Here is a 25,869-nt window from a genome sequence, read left to right on the forward strand (position 1 = left end):
GTTTAGTTTGAGGGTAAGAAACTTAAATTTGAAATTAGTATTTTAAATTAAAGGTGATTACAAAGTTAATAAAAGTTGACTTGGGAAATTAGCAGTGTCAAACATTTAAAATAAATTTCCATATTTTTACAGCTTTAGTTTACTGAGAAAGAAAGACTATACTGAAAGGCGAGATAATCTGTAGCTGTATACAAAAGTTAAGGATGTAATAAATTTAAGGAAATGGTTTACAATATTGTGAAGGTTAGGAACATTTTCAAGATCAATGAAAGTTGCCTAAAAATTAAAAAATTAGAATATGAGACTAAAACAGACAGGAACACCTTCTAAGTGTATAAAAAGCAAGGGCATAGCGAGAGTAAACATTGGTCCCATAGAGGATGAAAATAAGGAATTAATGGAAACAAGGAAATAGTAGAAACTTAAAACAAATGTTATGAATCGGTCTTCAAGGAGGAAGAAATCCACATAAGTAGTAAATTGGTTCAAATGGGAAATTGAATTTGTTAAGTATATTCTTCAAGTTCTTTAAGGATAAAATAAGCAGAGTGATAAAGGGAATGGCATAGTTGGATTTCCATAAGCCAATTAATGAAGTGTAATGTAAAAGGTGACCCCATTGTGTTCGGTGTGATATATTAACCCAGTGAACTGGTTAACCAACAGAAAACATAGATTTGGGATCTATAGGTCTCAAACTATTTAAAATCTATATTAATTACTTGGATGAAATTTGCAAGAGATAAAGTTTAAGCTACATTGTGAGGAGTACACAGAGTTTGCAAAGGAATAAGAAAAGGAGAGATGAATGGGTGAAGAAATTGTTAAAATGAGCATAATTTGGAAAATTATGAAGTTATTCGTTTTGTCTAATAAGGGCACTGTCATCACACCACATCTGATCTAATGGTCAATCTCTGTTCTCTTCTGTTTTCAATAGTTTGATGAAAGATTTAAGTTCAATTGCCAGGACTGCATCTGTGACAAAATCACACATCGTGTTATCTGTCAACCACACAATTGTCCTATCTTCCCTCCAATGCCTTGTGAAGGAGAAGGATTTATCACTGTTAATATAACAGTCCCAGATGATGATTGTTGTACAAAAACCGTGTGCAGTAAGTTGATTATTACCTGGTTACACAGAATGAAATGATATATTTAAGGCTTGAATAGATTATTTCTTGAGCAATAGAAGAAATAAGGGTTATGGGATAAAGGCAAGAAAGCAAACATGAGGAATTTTGGATCATCTATGAGCCTATTAAATGGTGGAGTTAGCTTGAGGAGCCTACTTCTGTTCCTATTTCTTATGGTCTTATATTACCATACATTAAAGAACAATTCAATTGAAAATAACTCAAATCCAGATTTCCCTGTACAGATGGAAAAATGCATTGCTATGCTACAAAAGCATGCCTGACCCATTTGTAACTTGCTCATGATTTTTCTTCACACAGCATATGAATTTATGGTATGCTTTGCAAGCCATGATGGAAAGTGTGAGGTATGCAAGGCAGGCCATTCTTGGAGACAGCAGAACAGCTCCTAACATAATTTTAAAGGCCCTCACACCTCACACTCCATGCCATCTCTGTGCCTCAGATTCCTCATGCCACCCATTTTCTCTCAGATTCCAAAGACACCCCACTTCATTGACCTAGTCGTATTATTGCTGGACTGTTAATCTAGAAACCCAAGTAATGGTCCAGGGGTTTGGATTTGAATCCTGCCAAAACAGATGTTGGAATGTGAATTCAATAAAAGTCTGGAATTAACAGTCAAACGATGACCATTGTCAGAAAATAACCCCATGTGGTTCAGCAAAGTCCTTTAGACAAGAAAATTGCCATCCTTATTTGGTCTGGCCTACATTTGACTCCAGACCCACAACAATGTGGTTGACTCTTAACTGCCCTCTGGACAATAAAAGGTGCTTTCTTAAAATTTATTCATAAGATGAGGCCTTCCCTAGACAGGAACAACTTCATCCCATGAATGAATTAAAAAATGCCACCTCCAAGCCCCAAGCATTTTCCATGCATTGTCACTTATTCAGTATTCTTATGCATAATTCTGGGGATCTGAGCAATAATAATAGGAATTATTTTAAATGCAAACATTATAAATTAAATTTTGTCACAATATCATAAAACTCTCATTCAAAAATCTGTCATTTGATACTAGAAAAGACCTGTTCTCCTTGGAAATAAAAAGCTAATCCTTTAATTGACCAATTAGTTGTATAAACAAATACCATATACTTTGAAGAGTATGTCAAAACAGTATGTTCACAGTACTTATTTCATATTGGAGTAATACATTCAAAACATACCTCTCAACCCAAGGAAATGTATCTTAATTTTTGAGTGACTAACTGATAAAACATGTTGACTATCTGCTTATCATGCTAACAAGGAGTTGTGAGCCATTTTGAGTGTAGACCTCGTTTTGTTTTTGCTGCTAAAATGCTGGCCTTGGATGGTTGTCCTACTGTAGTCTGACAGATCTGTCAACAACTTGGATGCTGAGTTACAGTCACAGGTCCTTGATATGCATAATAAAGAGACCTATTAGTTGAAAGAAATGAGCACTCTGGCCATGTAGGGAGGCTGTTTGAAAATATTAGTAACTGGATTGTTGATATCGATGAGGCACTAAGTCTACAAAGACATTTTAAGACTTTATTACCCCAGTAACAAAAGTTTAGTTCAGTCAAAATTGTCCCCAATCAACTCATCAATTAACCGTTTACAGATATTAAACTGTAATGCTGTTTTTACCAGTCATTCAGTAAGTACATACTAATAAATATAGAATGTTTTTGCTAATTAGTTTTAAAATATAAAGTTTTCAAAATTAGTTGCCTGTGTTATAACATTTTATTATAGCTTCAATGAGTGGTGCAGTGTAATCTTAAATGCACCCAGGACCAAGCTGAACTGAAGACAGTTGAAATAGGGATGAGAGTTTCGTTTCTTTTGCCATCTATAAGAACTAACATAAAATACATTTTAACTATCTCAATCCAGTTATTATTGAAACTAATCTTACAGAAAAACAATCCATAAAGAAATGGCCATTCATTGCTATTGTCACCAAGGTAGTAGACTGAAAAGCTAGTATGGGAAATGGAAAGATTATAATATTGCAAGAAGAATGCTTTTCCCCAATTATACTGAAGAAAAAACAGCCTGGCTCCTTAAAATAGTTCAGGAAAAGAATACAGCTTGTGTGTGCTGGGTTCTTAGGCCAATTGAGAATTCTTGCTCTTCTTAGCAAGGAGTGGAGCTTCTACAAGTCTATTTATTTGGAGGCAATGGCCCCAGACATGAGAATCCATATGCTGTTTCTTCCCTAGCCCATAATCCTGTATTAACTTGATGACAAGTATTCCAATGAGATGAAGTATAGTATGTTTAGAAGAGCAAAAGGTACCATTGAGATAAACTTGCCTCAATTTCCAAAGAAATCTCAGAATTCTCTTTTTTATGGACTGATGAGTGTAAGAAATATATAGGCACACTACAATATATGTATATATCAGGGTTAAATAGTTTAATGGTCATTTACAATTAATTTCATTTCATTCATGTATAACGTATCAATTATTTAGGGTGCAACAGCCATCTCTGTGCTCCAAATGAGAAGCAATGTGGTCTTGGATTTAAAATGGTGTCAGAGATTCCAGATGGGCATTGTTGTCCAGTTTATACTTGTGGTAAGTTAACACAGTAATCTGCATGGCTTTGAATACTACAAAGGCATGACATGCAAATCATGTATTAAAAAAAAGTATGTTAGAGGAAGAATATCACATCTATCAATAATACTGGCCAACCATACAATCATGCACATTGTTCAGCTCACTCTCATGCAATATCCTGACAAGATTTTCACTGATCAGTGGTGTGTTGTCAATTAGTAGCAATGGTCTCACTGATTTTCCAAATCCAATCCCACCAGATTCACTAAACAAAGTAGCTGTTGAAAGAGCCAATATGGAAATTAGAGCATGTTTGGTGGATTCAGCTCACCACTATCTCAGAACGACTTCCATCTTTCCCATGGTAGAGTAGGACAAATTCAGTGAGCACTGGCTGTGCAACACTTTCACCGCGTACAGTGATACCTGAATTTCAGAGAATCATTGCTACCACATTAGCATCTCTCCAACGCATTGGTAGTGTACCCTGCAAGCCCAGACATGTCTTGTAGGGTACACCATCAACCAGCAGTGTATGACTGCATTTGTTACCGCAAGGGGACAGGCACCTGCTGCACAAATGGGCCAGGCTGCCTACCAGGGTTATTCCCTTGATCTCTCACCACTGATTCACCTGGTGGCTAGAAGCAGGTCCACAGCATCTACTCCTCCCTTGGTCTGCCATGTTTTGCAACTGGTGCATTCACACAATCAGGCAGGCAGTCGTGCTGTGCAACAATCCTCAGACAAGGAACATACATCTTGACATACATTGGTGTGCCCTGTCAGTGTAGCACCTTATACACTTGGCAGCAATGTTTGTGCCAAAACATGCAGCAAGCAATATGGTTGCCTTCCATACTGGCCATGGTCAGGACTTGCACAGGGGATCTGGGTCTGTGTTTCCGAATTTCAGACAGCAGGTCATGGTCAGTCCTTTGTCTCCATAGGAACCAGTCCAGTTGGATAGTCTGCCATTGTCAGCAATGTGTGTGGCCAACAGGCTGGGTGAGCGCTAGCAGGCCACGTCGCTCAGTGTGTGGACCTTGATTGTCTTGTCGCTTCTATTCACGGATTCAGTGATATAGACTTACTCAAGTAACTGTTCTATCGAATAAAATAAATCAAATGCTTTATTTTAAAGCAACTTGTGTGTTTAACTTCTATCTTATGGTATTTGTAATATTCCTTTCACAGAGCCAATGGGTGTCTGTGTTAATGAAGGGGCAGAATACTATGTAAGTTGGTTGTTTGGAAAGTAAACTTTTCTTTTAATTCATTAATCTGTTTTTATTAATTTTAAAAATTAATTGAATCATTTTTGTCTGCCCATACAGCCAGGCACGATTATTCATCTCTCTCCTTGTCAAAGCTGCACTTGTACCAATGAGACAGATGTGCAAACTCTGCTAAACATCATTAAATGTCGAAATGTCGAATGCAACAAGAAGTGTGGACAAGTAAGAATTATATTTGAGAATTGTGAATCATTTTGCAGTGATCACTGGATCATATACATTTAATGTTGATGATTACAGTAACAAAACCATCAAAAGGCATAGGTTGTATAACAAACAGATAAGGAGGGATGATTGGCTCCTTTTAGGGCAAATTGAGGCAAGACATATACACTTAATGGTAAGGTGTTGGGGTGCGTTGCTGAACAGAGATCTTGGAAAGATTCATAGTTAACTAAAAGTGATATCACAGGGTAGTGAAGAAGGCATTTGGTGTGCTTGCCTTTATTGGTTAGTACATGAGTATAGGAGTCAGGAGGTCATGTTGCATCTGTATAGGATATTTTGTAACACTGCATTAAATTCTGGCCTCCCTGCTATAGGAAATATGTTGTTAAAAAACAAAGGGTACAGAAAAGATTTACAACGATGTTGCCAGGTTTGGAAGGTTTGAGATATAGGGAGAGGTTGAATAAGCTAGAGCTATTTTTCCTGGAACATCAGTGACTGAGGGGTGACCTTATAGAAGTTTGTAAAATCATAAGGGGCATGGATAGGGTCAACAGTCAGGGTTTTTTCCCCAGGGTAGTGGCGTCCAAAATCAGAGGGTATATGTTTAAGGTGAGGGGGGAAAGATTTAAAAGGGATCTAAGGGGCAATGTTTTCATGCAGAGGGTGCTGCATGTATGGAACGAACTGCCAGAGAAAGTAGTGAAGGCTGGTACAATTACATTTAAAAGATATCAGGATGGGTATATGAATAGGAAGGGTTTAGAGAACTATGGGCCAAGTGTTGGAAAACGGGACTAGATTAATTTAGGCTATCTGGTTGTCATGGACAAGTTGGAGTGAAGGGTCTGTTTTCATGCTGTACATTTCTGTGACTCAATGACTATAAACACCTCTTGGTTGGTTATAACAATGTTTTAAATTTCGACCTTAGCATGCAGCTATCACACTTCAACTAAAACACAGTTAACCAGATCAAAACAGAGGAGCTGATTCGAATATTGTTTGAGTGAAAACATGAAATTTATTACCTACTAACCTGAAAAACATATAATAAACATGACATCAAACAAGCATGTTTAAAGCTGAGAGAGTTCTTGAGTTGTGAGAATGGCCTGAGTTGCAAACGTTTAGCTATTATGCTGTATCCACAGTAGTGGACAGATTTGTGGATCTTGAATTCTCAGGAAATTTCTGGTATTCCTCCAAGTTGCTTTTCTCACCAGCTGCTGGTGAGATTCAGAGACTGGCTGGAGTGTCTCCAGATGCTGCTTATAAACCCACTTTATCTTGTTTGACTTTGTTATCCCATGATTTAGAAACACCAGTGTTGGACTGGGGTGTACAAAGTTAAAAATTACAGGTTTATTTGGAAGCACTAGGTTTCCAAAGCTAATGCTTCCAAATAAATTTGCTGGACTATAACCTGGTTTTGTGATTTTTAACTTTGTAGTTCCAAGCAGCTGTTGATATAGGTCCAGTTGTATGTCACTGAGCCTGTTCATTGCTTTGCCAAGCTGGCTAACTGGCAGGCAAGCCTTTCAACTCCCAAAATGTGAAATTATCATACACATGTGAATGAGACATAAGATAAATTTCTTAAACTGCCTCAATTGTCTGGTTTCACACAATTTCAGTACAGCCAGGTTTTTTATATCTCACACTGGTTTCACAAAGTTTGACTCAATCTGTGATTAGATGATCATAGCAGCCATTTTTGGTCAGTAATATCCTTTTCAAAAATCACTTTAATTCATGAAAGTTTTAGCTATTAAAATCAGATGATCAAAGTTGAATATTCATAGTCTATTTTGACTGCAATCATGACAAACTCACAAGTACCAACAATGATTTGTCTAATTTCCTCTGTCAAACAATCACTAGCAGCAATTCAGGAAAATAATTGTTGAAGGAACAGTTCAGATTGTGATTTATTTTTTTCTCGGTGAAAGGAAACAGTGTTTAAATAAAAATGGAAAGCCAGATCCAGTCAAGTATTGAGACTAAACATTTAAAAAATGTTATTATTTTATCTCTCAGATGCAGCAAAACTGCACAAACAGCTTTTTTGAGGAATTAACCACTATATTTTGCAACAGGGTTCTGAATATAAAGAGATAATTGGAAGATGCTGTGGTGAATGTGTCCAAACTAGATGTGTGATACACCCAGGAGATCAATCTGTTCAACTATTACTGGTTTGTATAATTAAATTACTTTAAATACTAATAATTGATTCTCTGATGTTTTGTCAGTGAATCAGTAATTATTAATCGCTGGTCTGAATGTGATAAATTGAAGTACATGGTCACTTTCTTACTGAACTTCATCAACATCCCTATTGTACTTCTCTTTCCCACAAGCAGAAGCCAATGTATCGACACATTGGTGTGCACAGAATCTCCTAGCAGCTGCATGACTGCACAGCTTAGAAGGAACAGCTTATATCTCAAAGCCTTGGTCTGCTTTCTCCCTGCTGCCTCATTAGTCACTCTATATGCTTTTTGTTTAGTCCATCACTTTTCTTTCCCATTAGTTACTTTTCCTATGCTTATGTCTTATTCTGCTTTTCTTTCAGGTTGGAAAAGATCCACCAAAGCGTGGGGTGAAAGTCACTAGGAAAATGTGTCCTTCGGTGGTTTTTATCAAATTGCTTCCCCCTACTACTTCATCGCTTTACTTCACACACATTACATCATTACCCTACTTTTCTATTCAACATCTGGTCCTTTTCTTACGTCTTGCTCTTAATCAATCCACTGTTAACCTTCCATCAGCTCTATGCAGGTCTCTACAGTATCACTCAAGGCTTTATTTTTTCCAAAATTCATTTGCTTAAAAATAAACCAAATTAGAATGAAGAGATCCATCTACCTTTCTCTCTATTTTGGTCTTCCTGAATATCTGAAAAATGCTAAAGAACATTTGTCCTTATTTTAAAGCAAAAATTGAGCTTTTCCCATAATAATGGAAAGATGGTTAGCCTTTCACTGCTTTATATATGAATAGGTATTGAATTAGATCATAGAAAGTCACTATTTCGACTTGCCATTTGATAGTGCAAGTCTGGATATTGTTCAGGTTTTGTTAACTTGGAGATGGACTGTTTCAGTTCGTAAAGACTCACAAATAGTGCTGTCATCAGTGAACATTCATACTTCTGACCTTATGATGGATGGAAGATGCTGAAGTTGGTTGCGTTTGATTTTATAAACCATTGTAAGGTCAGCCCTTAGCCTCTGACACTCCAGGGAAAATAGCCCTAGACTAGTCAGCCTCTCCCTATGCCTCAAACCCTTGAATCCTGGCAACATTCTTATAATTTTTTTCTGAACACTTTCAAGTTTCACAATATCCTTCCTACAGCAGGGAGACCAGAACTGTACACAGTATTGCAAAAGTAGCCTAACCGATGTCCTGTACAGCTACAACATGACCTCTCAACTATACTCCATGCACTCACCAATAAAGGCAAGCAAACCAAATGCATTCTTAACCACCCTGTCTAACTGCAACTCTACTTTCAAGGAACTATCAACTTGCACTCCAAGGTATGTTTATTCCACAATGTTCGGCAGGACCATATCATGAAGCACATACGTTCTGCCCTGATTTGGCTTTCCAAAATCAGCACCGCACATTTATCTGAATTAAATTCCATCTGCCACTCCTCAGCCCATGTGCCCATGTGATCAAAATCCCCTTGTACTCTGAGGTAAGTTATGTCCAAAATGTCAACTTTGCAGCTCCTCAGATGCTGCCTGACCTGCTGTACTTTTCCAGTGCCACACTTTTTGACTCTGATCTCCAGCAACTGCAGTCCTCACATTCTACTAACCTTCTTGGCTATCCACTACACCACCGATTTTAGTGTCATCTGCAATCTTACTAACCATACCAAATGGAGAGGAATTTGTTAAGCGTGTACAAGAAAATTTTCTGATTTAGTATGTGGATGTACCTATGAGAGAAGCTGCAAAATTTGACTTAGCCTTAGGAAATAAGGCTATGTGATTGAAGTGTCAGTGGGGGAGCACTTTGGGGCCAGAGACTATAATTCTATTAGTTTTAAAATAGTGATGGAAAAGGATAGATGGATCTAAAAGTTGAAGTTTTAAATTGGAGGAAGGTCAATTTTGACAGAACTTTCAAAAGTTGATTAGTGGCAGATGTTTCAGGTAAAGGGACAGATGGAAAATGGGATGCCTTAAAATTGAAATAACAAGAGTACAGAGACAGTATATTCCTGCTAGGGTGAAAACTAAGGCTGTAAGTGTAGCGAATGCTGGATAACTCGAGAAATTGAGGTTTTGGTTAAAAAGGAAGCATATGTCAGGTGTAGTAAGCAGAGATTGAGTGAATCCTTAGAGGATAAAGGCAGTAGGAGTATATTTGAGAGGGAAATCAGGAGGGCAAAATGGGGACATGAGATAGCTTTGGCAAATCAGGTTAAGGAGAATCTAAAGAGATTTTATAAATATATTAAGGACAAAAGGGTAACTAGGGAGAGAATAGCACCCCTCAAAGGTCAGCAAGGCAGCCTATGTGTGGAACCACAGGAGATGGGAAGATAGTAAATGAGTATTTTGCACCAGTATTTACCGTGGAGAAGGACATGGAGGATAGAGAATCAATGGTGACACCTTCAAAAATGTCCATATTACGGAGGAGGAGGTGCTGGATGTCTTAAAATGCATAAAAATGAATAAATCCCCAGGACCTGATCAGGTGTACCCTAGAATTCTGTGAGACGCTAGGGAAGTAATTGCTGAAACATTTATATCATTGATAGTTACAGATGAGGTGCCGGAAGACTGAGGTTGGCTAATGTGGTGCCACTATTTTAAAAAGGTGGTAAGGACAAGGCAGGGAACTATAGACCAGTGAGCCTGATGTCGGTGGTGGGCAAGTCGTAGGAGGGAATCCTGAGACTGGATTTACATGCATTTGGAAAGGCAAGGACTGATTAGGGATAGTCCACTTGGCTTTTGAGTGGGAAATCATGCCTCACAAAATGATTGAGTTTTTTAAAGAAGTAACAAAGAGGATTGATGAGTCCTCTTTGCTCAGATCCTCAGAGGTCAGATTCAGTGGTGTACCTGACCTATATGGACTTCAGTAAGGTGTTTGACAAGGTTCCTCATGATAGACTAATTAGCAAGGTTAGATTTCATGGAATACAGGGAGAAATAGTCACTTGGATACAGAACTGGAACTGGCTTGAAGGTAGAAGACAGAGGGTGGTGGTAGAGGGTTGCTTTTCAGACTGGAGGTCTGTGACCACTACCAGGGTGCAGCGGTAGTGGTACAGGTGCTTTAGGTAGGACAGAAGTGCTGGGAAAAGGGGAGAGGGAGTTAGATTTTTGATTAAGATGAGTATCACAGCAGTATTCAGAGATAAAATAACTGAAGAATCAAACAGTGAGGCTTTGTGGGTGGAGCTAAGAAATAAGAAGGGGATGTTATTGGAGTTGTACTGCAAGTCCCCAAATAGTTAATGGGTATTACAGGAATAAATATGCAGGGGGACTGGGGAGACTTGCAGGAGCAGTAGGTTTGTCATAGTAAAGGATTTTAATTTTCCTAACAGTCTAAGATTGCCATAGTATTAGGGACTTAGAAGGGGTGGAATTTGTGTGTTCAGGAAACTTTCCTCAAGCGGTATATAGAGGGTCCTACTCAGGAAGGGGCAAAACACGACCTACCCTTGGGAAATAGGGCAGGACAGGTGACAGTGGGGGACCACTTTGGGACCAGTGACCATAGTTCCACTAATTTTAAAATTGTTATGGTCAGGGACAAAACTGGTCCACAGGCTCAAGTTCTAAGGTGGGGCAAAAGTAAATTTTGATGGAATTAGTCAGGAGCTTGCAGGGGTTGATTGGAGTAGTTTGTTTGCAGGCAAAGGGACCTCCGGCAAGTGGGAGACCTTTAAAAGTGAGATAGCTGGAATTCAAGGTCTATATGTTCCTGTGTGGGTAAAAGATAAGGTTGACAGGAATAGGGAATTCTGGATGTCAAGAGATTTTGAGGCTTTTACCAGAAAAAAGGAGGCATGGCTCAGGTCATGATTGCTGGGATCAAAGGAATTCCTAGAGGTATATAGGAGATACAGGAGAGAAATCAGTTAATGTTTCAGATCCAGTAACTCTTTTCAGAGCTGAGGAAGTTTTCTACAAGTGCTGACAGACCTGCTGAGCTTTTCCAGCAATTTCTGTTTTTGTTTAGGATCGATTCTGGGTCCTCTTTCGTTTGTCATTTAGGTTAACAATTTGGATGAGAATATAGTAGGGATCAGTTCCACAGGGATCAGACAAAAGCTGAAAGAACTGCAGGTGCTGTAAGTCATGAACAAAAATAGATATTGTGGGTCTGGCAACACCCATGGAGAACTTCCTCAGCTCTGAGAAGAGTCATGGACCCGAAACATTAACTCTGATTTCTCTCCATAGATGCTGCCAGAGCTGCTGAGCTTTTCCAGCAATTTCTGTTTTTGTTTCTGATTACAGCATCCACAGTTCTTTCAGTTTTTGTCCAGAGCCAATTCCTGTGGAACACCGCTGGTGACAGGCCTCCTGTCTAAAAAACAACCCTCTACCATCACTATCTGTCTCTGCCATTAAGCCAATTATGTATTCAATTGGCAACCTCTACAGGTTGCATGTTATGGCTCTTAGCTTCATTTCTTAGTGCTTAGTCATTTTGTGCTTACTTAAACGTTGCCAAATTGTGGGTGACACAGCTTTTTAGCTAGAGAGTAGGAATGGTGGATACTGCATGCAATAATGAATTAGTGAGTTTTGTGTGCAGAGTTTAAGTGAGTATGAGGAAACAGAGAGAAGATGGGGTGGACTTAACCTTTGTGCAGCAAAGTAGAATACTGGCCTTTTTCCTGTACTGCTGTAGATTCCTTCTGGCCCTGAAAACAGTGCTGACCTGGGCTATTATCAGTGTTCAGGTGTTTGGTGCCTTGACCTCTTTCTGGTGATCCTTGAGCCAGTGAATGGCCATCTTCATGACCACCCCATTCACCAGCACCCTCAGGTCCCTATCTAGAAAGCAGAAGTGCCAGCTTTCCTTTCTGAGACATTTCAGAAAGGTGTCATGAGCCTGTATGCCAGAAGATCTGGCAGTCGTGAGAATCTTGCCTATGCTTTTCCACTATTACTCAAGAAGGAAGCCAAAGAGGCTGATTGCATAATTAATGAGAATGGGAATGGAAGACCGTGTCAGAAAAACTATTATGAGTCATCACAGGACACCCACCATGAAACTCCTCGAAAATAACACCTCGTTGTGAAGAAGGGTCACTGGGCTTGAAATGTTTAACTTTGCTTTCTCTTCAGATGCTGCCAGACACCATGAATTTCTCCAGCAATTTCTGTTTTTGCTTAGATTTCTAGCATACGCAGTTCCTTATTCAATTGTTTGTCTTCTTGAAAGTTGTAATAATTTTAAATGAAGACACACTTAGTTTTCTCTCATCCCTGTCTTTTAGGGTTAGAGGAAGTTAAAAAAGCGGATGAGCCATATTCTAATTCAATGATGAAAGAAACTTGAATAACTGTAAAGCCTACTCCCAGTCATATCTTTTAAAAATATACACTATTAGTTTGAAGTGATTTTAACAAAGGCTGCCAGAAAGGAATTGCTGAAAACTAAAATAAAAAAAACTGATACATCAGACTAAATGATGTATTCTCAGGAATTATGTACACTAACTGTGCTCAGTTCATCTTTCAAGAGTCAGCACTTTGCACTAAAATACCCCCAAGTCCAAGATTAGATTTTTGGATGAAGCAAGGTCTTAAAGTTTAATCACTATTGAATAGTTTAAAACTTTACGGGACATCATTTGTTTTTCTTTTTTTAGGTTTGTTTGATTGTTTATTTTGATTCAGTCCTTGGTTTTGGACATTACAAATATCAGTTGCTGTGAAAAAATGGTCATGAAAATATTCAAACAGTTTGACTGATTTCTGGAAATTTAGAACATAAAACATAAAACAATAGGCTCAGGCCCTAACATCTCCCCTATACTTTCCTCCAATCACCTTAAAATTATGACCCCTCATGACATCTATTTCTGCCCTGGGAAAAGGTCTCTGGTTATCTACTCGATGTATGCATCTCATTACCTTGTATACCTCTATTAAGTCACCTCTCTTCCTTCTTCTCTCCAGTGTGAAAAGCCCCAGCTCACTCAATCTCTCTTCATAAGACATCCCCTCCAATCCAGGGAGCATTCTGGTAAATCTCCTCTGAACCCTCTCTAAAGTCTCTCTAAATCCTTTCTATAGTGTTCACAGGCAGATTGCAATAATACAATGATATGCTATCACTTTGAAATAATAGTTGCCTTTTGTCACATGACACATTTAGCATTGACAACAGCTATTATAATATTATCATAAGATGTAACAGGTAGTGTCTATTCTCAATGAAACAAATCTCACATTTATAATTTAATATATAATAACATAATGCAACTTTTTGGATTCACCATCACCTTTTGTCATACCATTCTAGCCTGGCCAAACATGGCCATCACCTTATAACAACTGTACAGTTTATGGATGCCTACAAATTAATGATAGCTTAATATCGACTAGTTCCAAGCTGGTTTGTCCTGATTTTCACCCAGAAGACTGTGAACCAGTGAGTATGCACAAGTTTCAAGAAATTATTTAATGAAATTCCAATTGTTTAAAATTCAATCAATCAAACATATAATGAATTAAAATTATTTTTATGCTGCCTTTCAATATTAGTACCCAACGATTCAAATAGAATAAGGAAATAAAGCTTTTGTTGATTTAGCATATAGAAATTCTAACTGAAACAGATTTGACTTGGTGCAAGTCATGCAGCAAGGACCAGCAACTCTCCTCTGCTGTTACTTGCATCTTCATCACACTGGGAACAAAGATTAAAAATTAAAAGTGTTACATGCAGATCTCAAAAAGATGAACTAGTAAATTATTGTTAATTCAAAATCATGCAACTGACAAATATTAATTTGAATCATAAATAAAATCCTGTGTCAGTGTGTTATTAGTTCTTGCTTTCAAATAAACTATATGATTCAATATAACATTATCTTTAACATAGTTTGAAATTTTACAAATAAAACGTTGATGTTTCAGGGCACAATTACTCTGACTGAAGATGGCTGTTGTCAAACATGTAAGTTTGAAAACGTATGATATTATGAATAAAGTCTAAAAAATGAGTGTTCTCTCTTAAACAACTAAGTACAGAAAAGTCCTCTGGTAAGATATCTGGCTTTTTGATAAATAGTATAAGAGCCAATGTCTTTGCGCATATTTGACTGTGATAAATGTGAAATCTGCACTTAATATTTTGACTCATTTTCAGTCATTGATTACATTGCTTAATGTAAAACAACTGTGTTTCTTACAATCAAAACTTCATGTTTATTGTCTAGTCTTTAGGTAAACCTTAAGAGAAAGTGAGGACTGCAGATGCTGGAGCTCAGAGTTGACAGCATAGTGCTGAAAAAGCACAGCAGGTCAGGCAGCATCCAAAGAGCAGGAGAATCGACATTTTGGGCATAGCCCTTCATCAGGAACATGATTTGAGCCCTTTTCTGATATTATGGCTAAGAATCTTGTGAACTTAGAAACACTATAAAAATAAAGTTGCAAGAACCAAATTAAGAACAAAGGACTAACTAGGGAGAGAATACAGCCCCTTAAAGATCAGCAAGGCCACCTATGTGTGGAACCAGAAGAGTTAGGGGACATATTAAACGAGTATTTTACACCAGTGTTTACTGTGGAGAAGGATATGGAAGACTGAGAACATGGGGAAGTAAATAGTGACATCTTGAAAGATGTCCACACAACAGAGAAGGTGGTGTGGGGTGTCTTAAAACACATAAAGGTGGATAAATCACCAGGACTGATCAGGTGAATCCTAGAACTTGGTGCAAAGCTACAGAAGTAATTGCTGAGCCCTTTGCTGAGATATTTGCATCATTGATAGCCATAGATGAGGTGCCGGGAGACTGATGGTTGGCTAACGGTGCCACTCTTTTAAAAATGTGGTAAGGAAAAGCCACCTGATTAGGGATAGTCAACATGGCTTTGTGCTTGGGAAATCGTGTCTCTCTAACATGATTTGAGTTTTTTGAAGAAATAACGATGACGATTGATGAGGGCAGAGCAGTGGGCATATCTGTATGGGCATCAGTAAGGCGTCCGACAAGGTTTCTCATGGTAGACTGGTTAGCGAGGTTAGATCACACAGAATCCAGGGAGAACAAGCTATTTGGATACAGAACTGACTTGAAAGTTAAAGCAAAGGGTGGTGGTAGAGGGTTGCTTTTCAGACTGGAGACCTGTGACCAGCAATGTGCCACAAGGATCAGTGATGCATCCACTGCTTTTTGTCATTTATATAAATGATTTGGATGTGAACATAAGAGGTATGGTTAATAACTTTATAGATGACACCAAAATTGGAGTGTAGTGGGCAGCCAAGAAGGTTCCTCCGAGAAGGGGTAAGATTAAGGAACCTTGGATGACGAGAACAGAGGAGCCTCTCATCAAAAGGAAGAAGGCAGCTTACGTAAGGAGGAGGAAGCAAGGATCGAGCACAGTTTTAGAGGATTACAGGCTTGTAAGAAAGGAGCTCAGAAATGGACTGAGGAAAGCCAGGAGGGAGCACAAAAAAGCCTTGGCAAATAGGGTTAGGGAGAACCCAAGGGCATTCTACTCATATGTGAGGAATAAGAGAATGATCAGGGAGAAATTAGGGACGATCAGGGATAGCATAGGGAACTTGTGCGTGGGGTCTGAGCAGATAGGGGAAGCCCTGAATGAGTATTTTGCTTCAGTTTTCTCAAAGGAAAGGGACCTTGTTGTGAATGAGAACTTTGAGGAGCTGGGATACAGGCTTGACCAGATTAAGATCGATGAAGTTGATGTGCTAGAAATTTTGGAAAAACTTAAGATTGATAAGTCCACAGGGCCACACCAGATTTATTTTAGGCTACTCTGGGAAGTAGGAAAGGAGGTTGCTAAGCCACTGCCGAAGATCTTTGCCTCCTCACTCTCCATGCGATTCATACCGGAGGATTGGAAGTGAATGTTGTTCCTCTTTTCAAGATGGGAAATAGGGAAATCCCTGGCATTTACAGACCAGTCAGTCTTACGCCTGTAGTCAGCAAGGTTTTGGAAAGAATTCTGAGGGGTAGGATCTATGAATATTTGGCAAAGTATAGTGTGATTAAAGGCAGTCAGCATGGCTTTGTGAGGGGCAGGTCATACCTCACAAATCTTATTGAGTTCTTCGAGGAGGTGACAAGACAGGTTGATGAAGGTCGAGCAGTTGATATGGTGTATATGGACTTCAGCAAGGCATTTGATAAGGTTTCCCATGGTAGGCTAATTCATAAATTCAGGAAGTATGGGATACAGGGAGATTTGGCTATGTGGATTCAGAATTCGTTGGCCGACAGAAGGCAGAGGATGGTTGTAGGTGGAAAGTATTCTGCCTGGAGGTCAGTGTTAAGTGGGATCCTGCAAGGTTCTGTTCTTGGGCCTCTGCTCTTCATAGTTTTTATAAATGACTTGGATAAGGAGATTATGGGATGGGTTAGTAAATTTGCAGATGAGACAAAGGTTGGAGGTGTCGTTGATTGTATAGAGGGCTATTGTAGGCTGCAGCGTAACATAGGATGCAGAGCTGGGGTGAGAAATGGCAGATGGAGTTCAACCTGGATAAATGTGAATACATTTTGGAAGGTCGAAATCAAATGCTGAATATAGGATAAAAGACAGGATTCTTGGTAGTGTGGAGGAACAGAGGGATCTGGATTTGCAAGTACTTAGATACCTCAAAGTTGCCACCCAGTGGAATAGGTTGTTAAGAAAGCATATAGTGTTTTGGCTTTCATTAATAGGGGGATCGAGTTTAAGCGCCACAAAGTTTTGCTACAGCTCTACAAGTCCCTGGTGAGACCACACTTAAAATATTGTGTCCAGTTCTGGTCGACCTACTATAGGAAAGATACAGAGGCTTTGGAGAGGGTGCAAAGAAGGTTTACCAGGATGCTGCCTGGACTAGAGGGCTTTCCTTATGAAGAAAGGTTAAAAAGCTCGGACATCTCTCTCTGGAGAGAAGGAGTAAGAGGAGAGACCTGATCGAGGTATACAAGATAATGAGAGGAATAGATAGAATCAATAGCCAGAGACTCTTCCCCAGGGCAGGACAGACGAGTATGAGGGGTCATAGTTGTAAGATATTAGGGGAAAAATTTAGAGGAGACGTCAGAGGTAGGTTCTTTATGCAGAGAGTTGTGAATGCATGGAATGCGTTGCCAGCGGTAGTGGTGGAAGCAGAGTTATTGGGGACACTTAAGCGACTGCTGGACAGGCACATGGACAGCAGTGAATTGAGGGGTGCATAGGTTAACTTATTATATTTTACATTAGGATTAAACCTAGGCACAACATCGTGGCCAAAGGGCCTGTTCTGTGCTTACTTTTCTATGTTCTATGTTACCTCGGAGTACAATGGGATCTTGATCAGATGGGTCAATGGGCCGAAGAGTGGCAGAGAGAGTTTACTTTAGATAAATGTGAAGTGCTTCATTTTGGAAAGGTAAATTAGAACAGGACATGAACACTTTGTGGTAAGGTCCTGGGGAGTGTTGCTGAACAAAGAGACCTTAGAGTGCAGGTTCACAGTTCCTTGAAGGTGGAGGTGCAGGTGGTGGGTAGTGAAGAAGGAATTGGTATGTGTGTCTTTAAGGTCAATGCATTGAATATAGGAATTGGGAGGTCATGTTGCGGCTATACAGGTCATTGGTTAGGCCACTATTGAAATACTGCATGCAATTCTAGTCTCCCTGCTAGGAAGGATGTTGTGAAACTTGAAAAGTTCAGAAAAGGTTTAAAAGAATTTTGCCAGGGCTGGATGGTATGAGATATCAGCAGAAGCTGAATATATTGGGGCTACTTTCCCTGGAGCATCGGAGGCTGAGGGGTGACCTTATAGAGGTTTATAAAATCATGAGGGGCATGAATAGGACAAATGGGGTAAAACAGGGGTGGGGAGTACAAAGTCACAGGGTATAGGTTTAAGGTGAGGGGGAAAGATTGAAAAGGGATGTAAGGGGCAACCTTTCCATGCAGAAGGTGGTGCATGTACAGAATGAGGTGCCAGAGGAAGTGGTGGAGGTGGTACAATTATGACATTTAAAAGGCATCTGGAGGGGTATATAAATAGGAAGGGGTTAGAGCAATATGAGCCAAATGCTGGCAACTAGGATTAGATTTATTTAGGATATCTTGTTGACGTGGAAGAGTTGGACCGAAGGGTCTGTTTTTGTGCTGTATATCTCTATGATGTGACTCTAAGCATCCTGTCTGGAAAGTTATCTTGGGTAATTCCAGTTTCACAGCAAGAATAGTCAGTTTGAACTATTTTGTGCAGTCAGGCCTCTTTGTAAGTGAAGATGGTTCACAGCATCTTGGATTTGTTGATTGATTGAATTCTCCTCACTTACCTGGATAAGTGCAGCTCCTACAACATTCAAAAAGTTTGATACCATCCAAGACAAAGCAAAACACCTGACTGGCCACCCATTTCCCCACCTTTTAAGATTCACTTACTTCACCACTGACACAAAGTGGCAGCAATGTGTATCATCTACAAACTGCTCGGTATTAACTCATCATGTGTCCTTGAGAAGATTTGTAGTTCAGGTTGTGGATGTAGTCATGGATTCATTCATCGAGCCAGTGTGTTTTTTCTGCAAATATTTCATTGCTTCGCTTGGTAACATCATCAGTGCCTTTTTGATCAGGTCTGGTATTTAGCTGGCTCTGTTTGTTGGTACTTCCAGTTGTGTATCTGAGTGGTTTGTACACAGGGTCCAGTTCAGTGTGTCGATTGATTGAGTTCCATTTGGAGTGCCAGGCTTCAAGGAACTCTCTGGCTGTTTCTGTTTTGCTTGTGCTAGGATGGTTACATCGTCCCAGTTGAATTTGTGTTCTTGATTGTCTGTGTGGTTGGAAATGAGAGGACAAACCCAAAGAAGAAAACATGACATGATCAGACACGATAGTGACCATACCACACATCAAAGATAGATCAGAGATAACTATCTGACTACTCAGACCCATGGGAATTTTAGTGGCCCAAAAACCTTCCACCAGTTCCTCATAGAGGTTAAAGACCTGACGCCCACATCCAACAAGATGAATGTTATCTCCAAGATACCCTGCCAAGACTGTGAAAGACATAAGACAAACAGGACGAAACTGGGCATGCGAGTGTACGAATATCAGCTTGCCCCCACCAGTCACAAACAGCACTCTCTTATTTCCAACCACACAGACAACGGAGGACACAAATTCAACTGGGACGATGTAACCATCATAGCACAGTCAAAATACAGACATGCCAGAAAATTCCTTGAAGCCTGGCACTCCAACCGTAACTCAATCAATTGACACATTGAGCTGGACTCCATATACAAACCACCCAGATACAGAACTGGAAATACCAACAAACAGAGACATCTAAATACCAGGAAGGGCAAACCTTATCAAAGATGCACTGATGATGTTACATAGCAAGGCAATGAAATATTTGCAGGAAAACACATCAGTTCGGCAAACAAATCCAACTTCATCATCATGAGTCCTTCAACAGTGTCTCTAAATTCACAGCTCTATTCTTAGAAGGATAAAAGAATCAAATGCAGGGAAACATCACCACCTGCAAGTTCTCCTTCAAAACCACCCAGATTTAGATTTAATAATAAAATAGAAGTTTATTGGACAACAGAAATGAACTCTACGTAAAAGTAAATCAACTTTATGTAAATACACCGCACTTTGTCATGTGTTTTGAAAATTTACAATGCAAAATTTCATCTATCCCCAACAACATCACAATACAGCTACACAAAAGTCTAGTCAAATTCCTTTCCAATCAAATCTATAGGTTTGACTTAACTGCTTCTTTTCAGTTCTAATCCCTTAGCCATTCACATTAGACTTACTCATTGATTTAATAGTCTGTATAATTTCAACTAAATACCCCTAGTGTAGAAGCTTCACAAACCATACCCTTATACTAGGATTACCTACTGAATAATCTCCTTTCTCAGAGAGACTATACTTGCTTCTGATCCCAATCAAGTATTCTTCGAACTGTCCAAAAGCTTTTAATCTAAATCAACAAAATCTTGGTCATCCCATTTTCTGCTAAAAGAATTACTTAATATTTTCTCTCTCTATAGTCATAAACTCCCCCAGTATAAACAAACTTACATTAACATTCCAGGAATAACAGACTGCTTTAAAATCATGGGGGTTTTATAAAGGCTTACCTAATTGATGTCAAACCCCTTCACAAAATAAGCTGAGGGGATTAATTGTAATGAGCCCAATTTTCCAAGGAAAAAAGGACAGAATTCTGGAGAAATTTAGCAGGTATGGCTGCATCCATGGACAGAGAAATAGATTTAACAGACTTTTAAAGGAGAGTCATAATAGATTCAAAATATTAACTCTGTTTCTCTTCACAGATATTGCTAGACCTGATGAGTTTCTCCTGCATTCTCTGTGTTTGTCACAGATTTCCGGCATCCACAGTATTTTGTTTTTATTTAAGGTTTTTCCACGTAGTCCAACCCTGCTTTCTTTTGAAAGAAGGGGCCTTTTCATTTCTGAGAGGAGATTTCACTCAGAAATGCGAACCAAACTTCTATTCTGACAGTTCTTTCATAGCTTAGACCTATTTAAGAAAGGCAGATTACACCCCCTTTTCACAGCAGTCAGCTGCCATATTTTGAAAGTTAAAGGGCCTAGCAGCAACTTTGACAGCTGCTGTCAAAGGGTAAGTATACAAGATAACTGTGACGTTAGGATGCTGAGAGGGTAGGATGTCAGCTGGGGAAAGGGTAGGACATCCAGTGGGTAGGGACCTGAGTAACTGGTAAGTAGAGTCCTATGTGCATAGCAACATAGAAACAGGAAGAGACCATTCAGCTCTTTGAGCCTGTTCTGCAATTCAATGAGATCGTGACTGATTTGTGGCCTGACTCCAGACACCTGCCTTTGGTCCATATCTCATTATACCTTTGCATAACAAATATTTATCTATCTCAGACTTAAATTAACAACTGATTCAGCATCATTTTCAATTTATGGAAGAGAATTCCAAACCTTGACCACACTTTGGGAGTAGAAGTGTTTTTTAAAATCTCTCTTGAATGGTCTAGCCTTGATTCTCAGACTAAGCTCCCTAATTCTAGAATCACCAACCAGTGGAAATAATTTACCATTATCTACCTTCTCTTTACCTGTTAACATCTTTTAGACTTGAATCACATCACCCTTAAAAATTCTAAATTCCATCATAAAAAGGCCTAATTCGTATGATTTCTCCTCATAACTTAACATCAGGGTATCACTAGAAGAAAGCTTTGTTGCCAGAATCAGTCAGTGAACTTTTATTGGACTGTCTCCAATGCCAGTACATCTTTCCTTAGATAAGAGGAAATCTTTACTGTATACTCCAGCTCTGACTTGATAGTTTTAATAAGACCTTCCTATATTTATACTCCATTCCTTTTCAAATAGAAACCAACATTCCATCTTCTTTATTAGCCAATGAACTGGGATGCTAACTTTTAGTGATTTATGCACAAGGACTCCCTAATGCCTCCATGCTGAAGCCATTTACAGTCTTTCTCTATTTAAAATAAAGTTTATTAAGAATGTAGGTAAGATGCCAGGAGGATAGGGTGCCAGGTGGGGCTAACATTTAAATAGAGTGCCAAGTAATTGATGAAATGTTTAGAGTTGGTTTAGGTCAGTGGGAGGGGTTGTCAGATAAGGGACGAGGGAGAGGACAGAAGTGGTGTCAGGTCCAGGAGGGATGCCAGGTATCAGGCATGGCATATAGATGATTGTGTCAGGTCCAGCAGAGCACACATGTGTTTCAAGACTGGAAGGGAAAAAGCATTATTGTGCTTGGCAGCAAGTTGGAGCAGAGCCCATGAGTTCTAACTGGTGGCAAGATAGTTGGGAGGGTGGTTCAGGGCAGTGAATGGTGAGTTGGATATAAGTTTAAGCTTTACCGAGGAGTTGGTCTAGATTTTTAATTCACTAACCTTTCCTGGATAATTATGAGTGTAACCGAATGAGAACTCATCAAGTTCTCTGACTTTGATTCTTTCGGAAGGTTCCAGAAGCAGGAGAATCCCACTGGGATCTTCAATTTCCTGGTCAGTTCCCACAGAATCAGTGTCATCTGGATCGCAGGCTCTCAAAGCAGACTCCAATCCATGCTGCTTCAACAATCATCTGGGCATCTAATTATCAGGGCTTTTGATTTTCTCTCAAATGCTGCCAGATCTGCTGAATATTTTAAACATTTCTTGCTTTTTATTTCAAGTTTTTAAGGCTGTAGTATTTTGCTTGCACTTTAGTAAAGAGTTCAATTTAATTGGTGAAAATAGTTATTTAGTAACATTTTAAATATAAAGTGACAAATATCATAAGTGAGATACTCTCCTCTAGTTTTGGGAAAATAAAATACTATGTCTGTATCTTTAATTATAATTCCCATGATCCTTTTTAGGCTTCAAATCCAAGAGTTATAATGACTGTTGTTGTGCTCATATCGTTTTTAAATCATATTCTTTGTTTCTAAACACTCATGTTTATAATTATAATCTAGGTCAAGAAAAACAGAGTTGTAAGCGAATAAAAAAAATGATCCAGATAACCCATGATGGATGCCAATCATCAGACAAAATAGAAATTGCAGAATGTGAAGGGATGTGTGGTACTTACTCTATGTGAGTAACAATTCTTACTTACCTCAAAAGATCTTACTTAAATTACAACATATTAGTCTCATTTTGTTTTGTTCATAGCAACTGAGCATCATTGGTAATCCATTTATTGCTCATGTCTTATATCCACTGAGGCATCGGTGGTGAACCACCATTTTGAACCGTTGTAGTCCATGTCATACAAGTACATCCATGTGATGGTACAGTAAAAGTTCCAGAATTTTAACGCTGGCATTGGAGGAACATTGATATAGTTCCAAGTCATAATGGTGTGTGGCTTAGAGGGGAAGTTGCAAATTATGGGGATCCCATGTGGCTGACACACTTGTTCTTTAAGATGGTGGAGATTTTCGGTTTGAAAGGTGCTGTCAAACAGCCAAGGAAAATTGTTGCAGAGCATCTTGAAGTTGGTAAACAGTGCTGTCAGTGTCTTCCAGGATGGAGGCAGTGGCTGTTTGTGGTGGTGGATAGACTGCTGCAGAAGTGATTTTTCAGTTGCATTCATCCAGATAAGTGGAAACTATTCCATTGCCCTCATACTTTGTGCCTCGTATGTGGTGAACAGGCACTGAAGGAGTCAGTAGATGAGTTATTGGCTGTAGAATTTCTAGCTCTTGACCTGCTCTTGTACTCCTATCAACAGTTATAAAAGCCTTAGAAGGTTTGGTGGGTGTGCCCATAAAATGCAGCCAGTAATCTGTCTACTTTTAATTTGCACATGCTTGTCTCTATCACTTTTTATAAGTGGCTAGTGGATTGTGGGCAGCCCAGCCACTAGTAGTTCAATGAGACCCTTAAGTGAGCAATTAATTTCCACTAAAGGCATCGCTATTTCACCAATGAGACTTAACTGCCAGCTGGGAAAAGCCTAGTCCAACCATCTGGTGGGTGTGGGCTGGTAGTGGGCAGTGGAAGGCTTCCCTTGAAACACCATCAGCAGGTCCTTCTAAGTTGTAATGACCTCCATATTTCTCTCTTCCCCTGGCCTTTTCTCCTACTTTCACAATATACGTCTTGTCAAGCCATGTATGGTTTGGAATCAAGGAGACCAATCTCATCTCCTGGGATTGAACTAATGCAGAATACTTCCTGTTGGTCCCAATCTAGTACAAATGTGTTCTCCTGTCCTTGTGATGTGCCAACAGAAGAGAATTTCCTCTGGCCAGAAGAGGAATATCTTCTGTTGCTGAGGATCTCTTAATTGGCAGGGACAACTGTAAAACTGAGGCATGTAAAACTGAGCCCATTATTTACATGTTTGACCATTCAGTTCCTGGTCAGTGAGTAATTCCAGGATGTTGATAGTGGAACACTCAGAATTGTAATGCTGTTGAAGACCAGGGAAAGATGGTTAGATTCTCTGTATTTAATTACTTTTGTTGCTTGGCACTTGTCAGCAAAGATACTTGCCACTCCTCAGTCCAACTCTAAACTTGTCCAGGTCTTACTGAATGCAGAATAGATTGTCTCGGGATCTGAGGAGCTTCAAAGAGGTCTTAAAATTGTGCACTTATAGCAAACACCCCCTTTCTGATCTTATGGTGGAAGGTCATAAGTGAACAGCTAAAAATTGTCGGGTCAAGGATACTACCCTGAGGAACTCCTTCAGAGATGTTCTGAAGCTGAGATGATTGACATTCAACAATCATAACCTTCTTCCTTTGCATTAGGAATTACTCTAACTAATGGAGAATTTTGCCCGCTATTCACATTCATTTTAATTTTATTGAAGCCCTTGGATGCCAGTTAAATCCGGCCTTGATGTCAAGGGCAGCCACTCTCAAATCAGCTCTAGAATTCAGCTATTCTGCCCATGTTGAGACCAAGGCAGTAAAGAGATCAAGAGCCAAGTGGTTCTGACAGAAACCAAATTGAGCAGCAGTGAGCAGTTTATTGTTGAGTACTTGACAATACCATTCATGACACCTTCTGTCAACTTGCTGATGATTGAGGGCAAAATGGTAAATGACTGGATTTGATTTGTCTTTGCATGCAGAACATATCTGGCAAAATTTTCCACTTTATTGGCTGAATGTCAATACTATAGCTATATGAAATGCTTGGCAAGAAGTGCATGTTTTCTCATGTTTTAAATATCTTAAATTATGTCTAATAATAGGTATTCTTCAGAAGTAAACTCAATGGAACACAAATGTAACTGTTGTCAAGAGATGAAGACCCACAAGAGGGAGATTACTTTAATATGCCCTGATGGAAGTACTGTTCAATACTCATATGTCTATGTGGATTCATGTCACTGCGTGGAAAATAACTGTGAGGAACCAACCAGCTCACTTTCTAACAGCACAATCCACGAAGTATTTCGAGTGAAACGCAGTCCAGACAGAATCAATGAGTCTGGAGACAAGCTCAGCTTGATCAATTTACAAAAAGAGACAGACTTCTTAAGTTTTAATGAAGTCAATGAAGCCAACAAACATAAAAGGGAAAGAAGCTTAGAAAATGATCTACAAGAAAATCGACCTAAGGAAAGAAAGCCAAGGCATGGGAGACGAGCAAATGCTCAGAAGCGTATAAAGCTCACATAAAACAAATCAAATATTTTAGTGACTAAAATTCATTCTGTTTGCTTCTTAGTTCCAAAATTCACAATGCTGATGTTTATTAACTGTTCACTTTCTTTTTATTCATGTTAGTTTCTAATTAAATAAGATTATTCTCAAAAAATGTCTATTTATTATCCTAAATATTCTTACTACATGCAGAACAAATACGTATTGCCCAATAATTCTAACAAATAAATATACACCTATTTATCATGTTGTTGCTTTTGGTTTTTGGACCAGGTCTTTTCACTGTCATAAGCAGACTTCAATGCTTGTGATTTGGAC

The 25,869-nt window shown here is 39.1% G+C and overlaps 1 protein-coding gene across 1 annotated transcript in view; it reads left to right on the plus strand.

Annotated features, from left to right (window-relative positions):
• LOC132824527 (mucin-2-like) overlaps positions 1-25,566 on the plus strand; it is a 185,368-nt gene extending 159,802 nt beyond the window's left edge. Inside the window, exons 35-36 of the mRNA XM_060839163.1 lie at positions 22,900-23,020; positions 25,137-25,566. Of these exons, the coding sequence (XP_060695146.1) occupies positions 22,900-23,020; positions 25,137-25,566 (551 nt within the window). The remainder of the gene's footprint in view (positions 1-22,899; positions 23,021-25,136) is intronic.
• The last annotated feature ends 303 nt before the right edge of the window (positions 25,567-25,869 follow it).

This window comes from Hemiscyllium ocellatum, chromosome 18 (genome assembly GCF_020745735.1).
Source record: "Hemiscyllium ocellatum isolate sHemOce1 chromosome 18, sHemOce1.pat.X.cur, whole genome shotgun sequence".
Classification (NCBI taxonomy): domain Eukaryota; kingdom Metazoa; phylum Chordata; class Chondrichthyes; order Orectolobiformes; family Hemiscylliidae; genus Hemiscyllium; species Hemiscyllium ocellatum.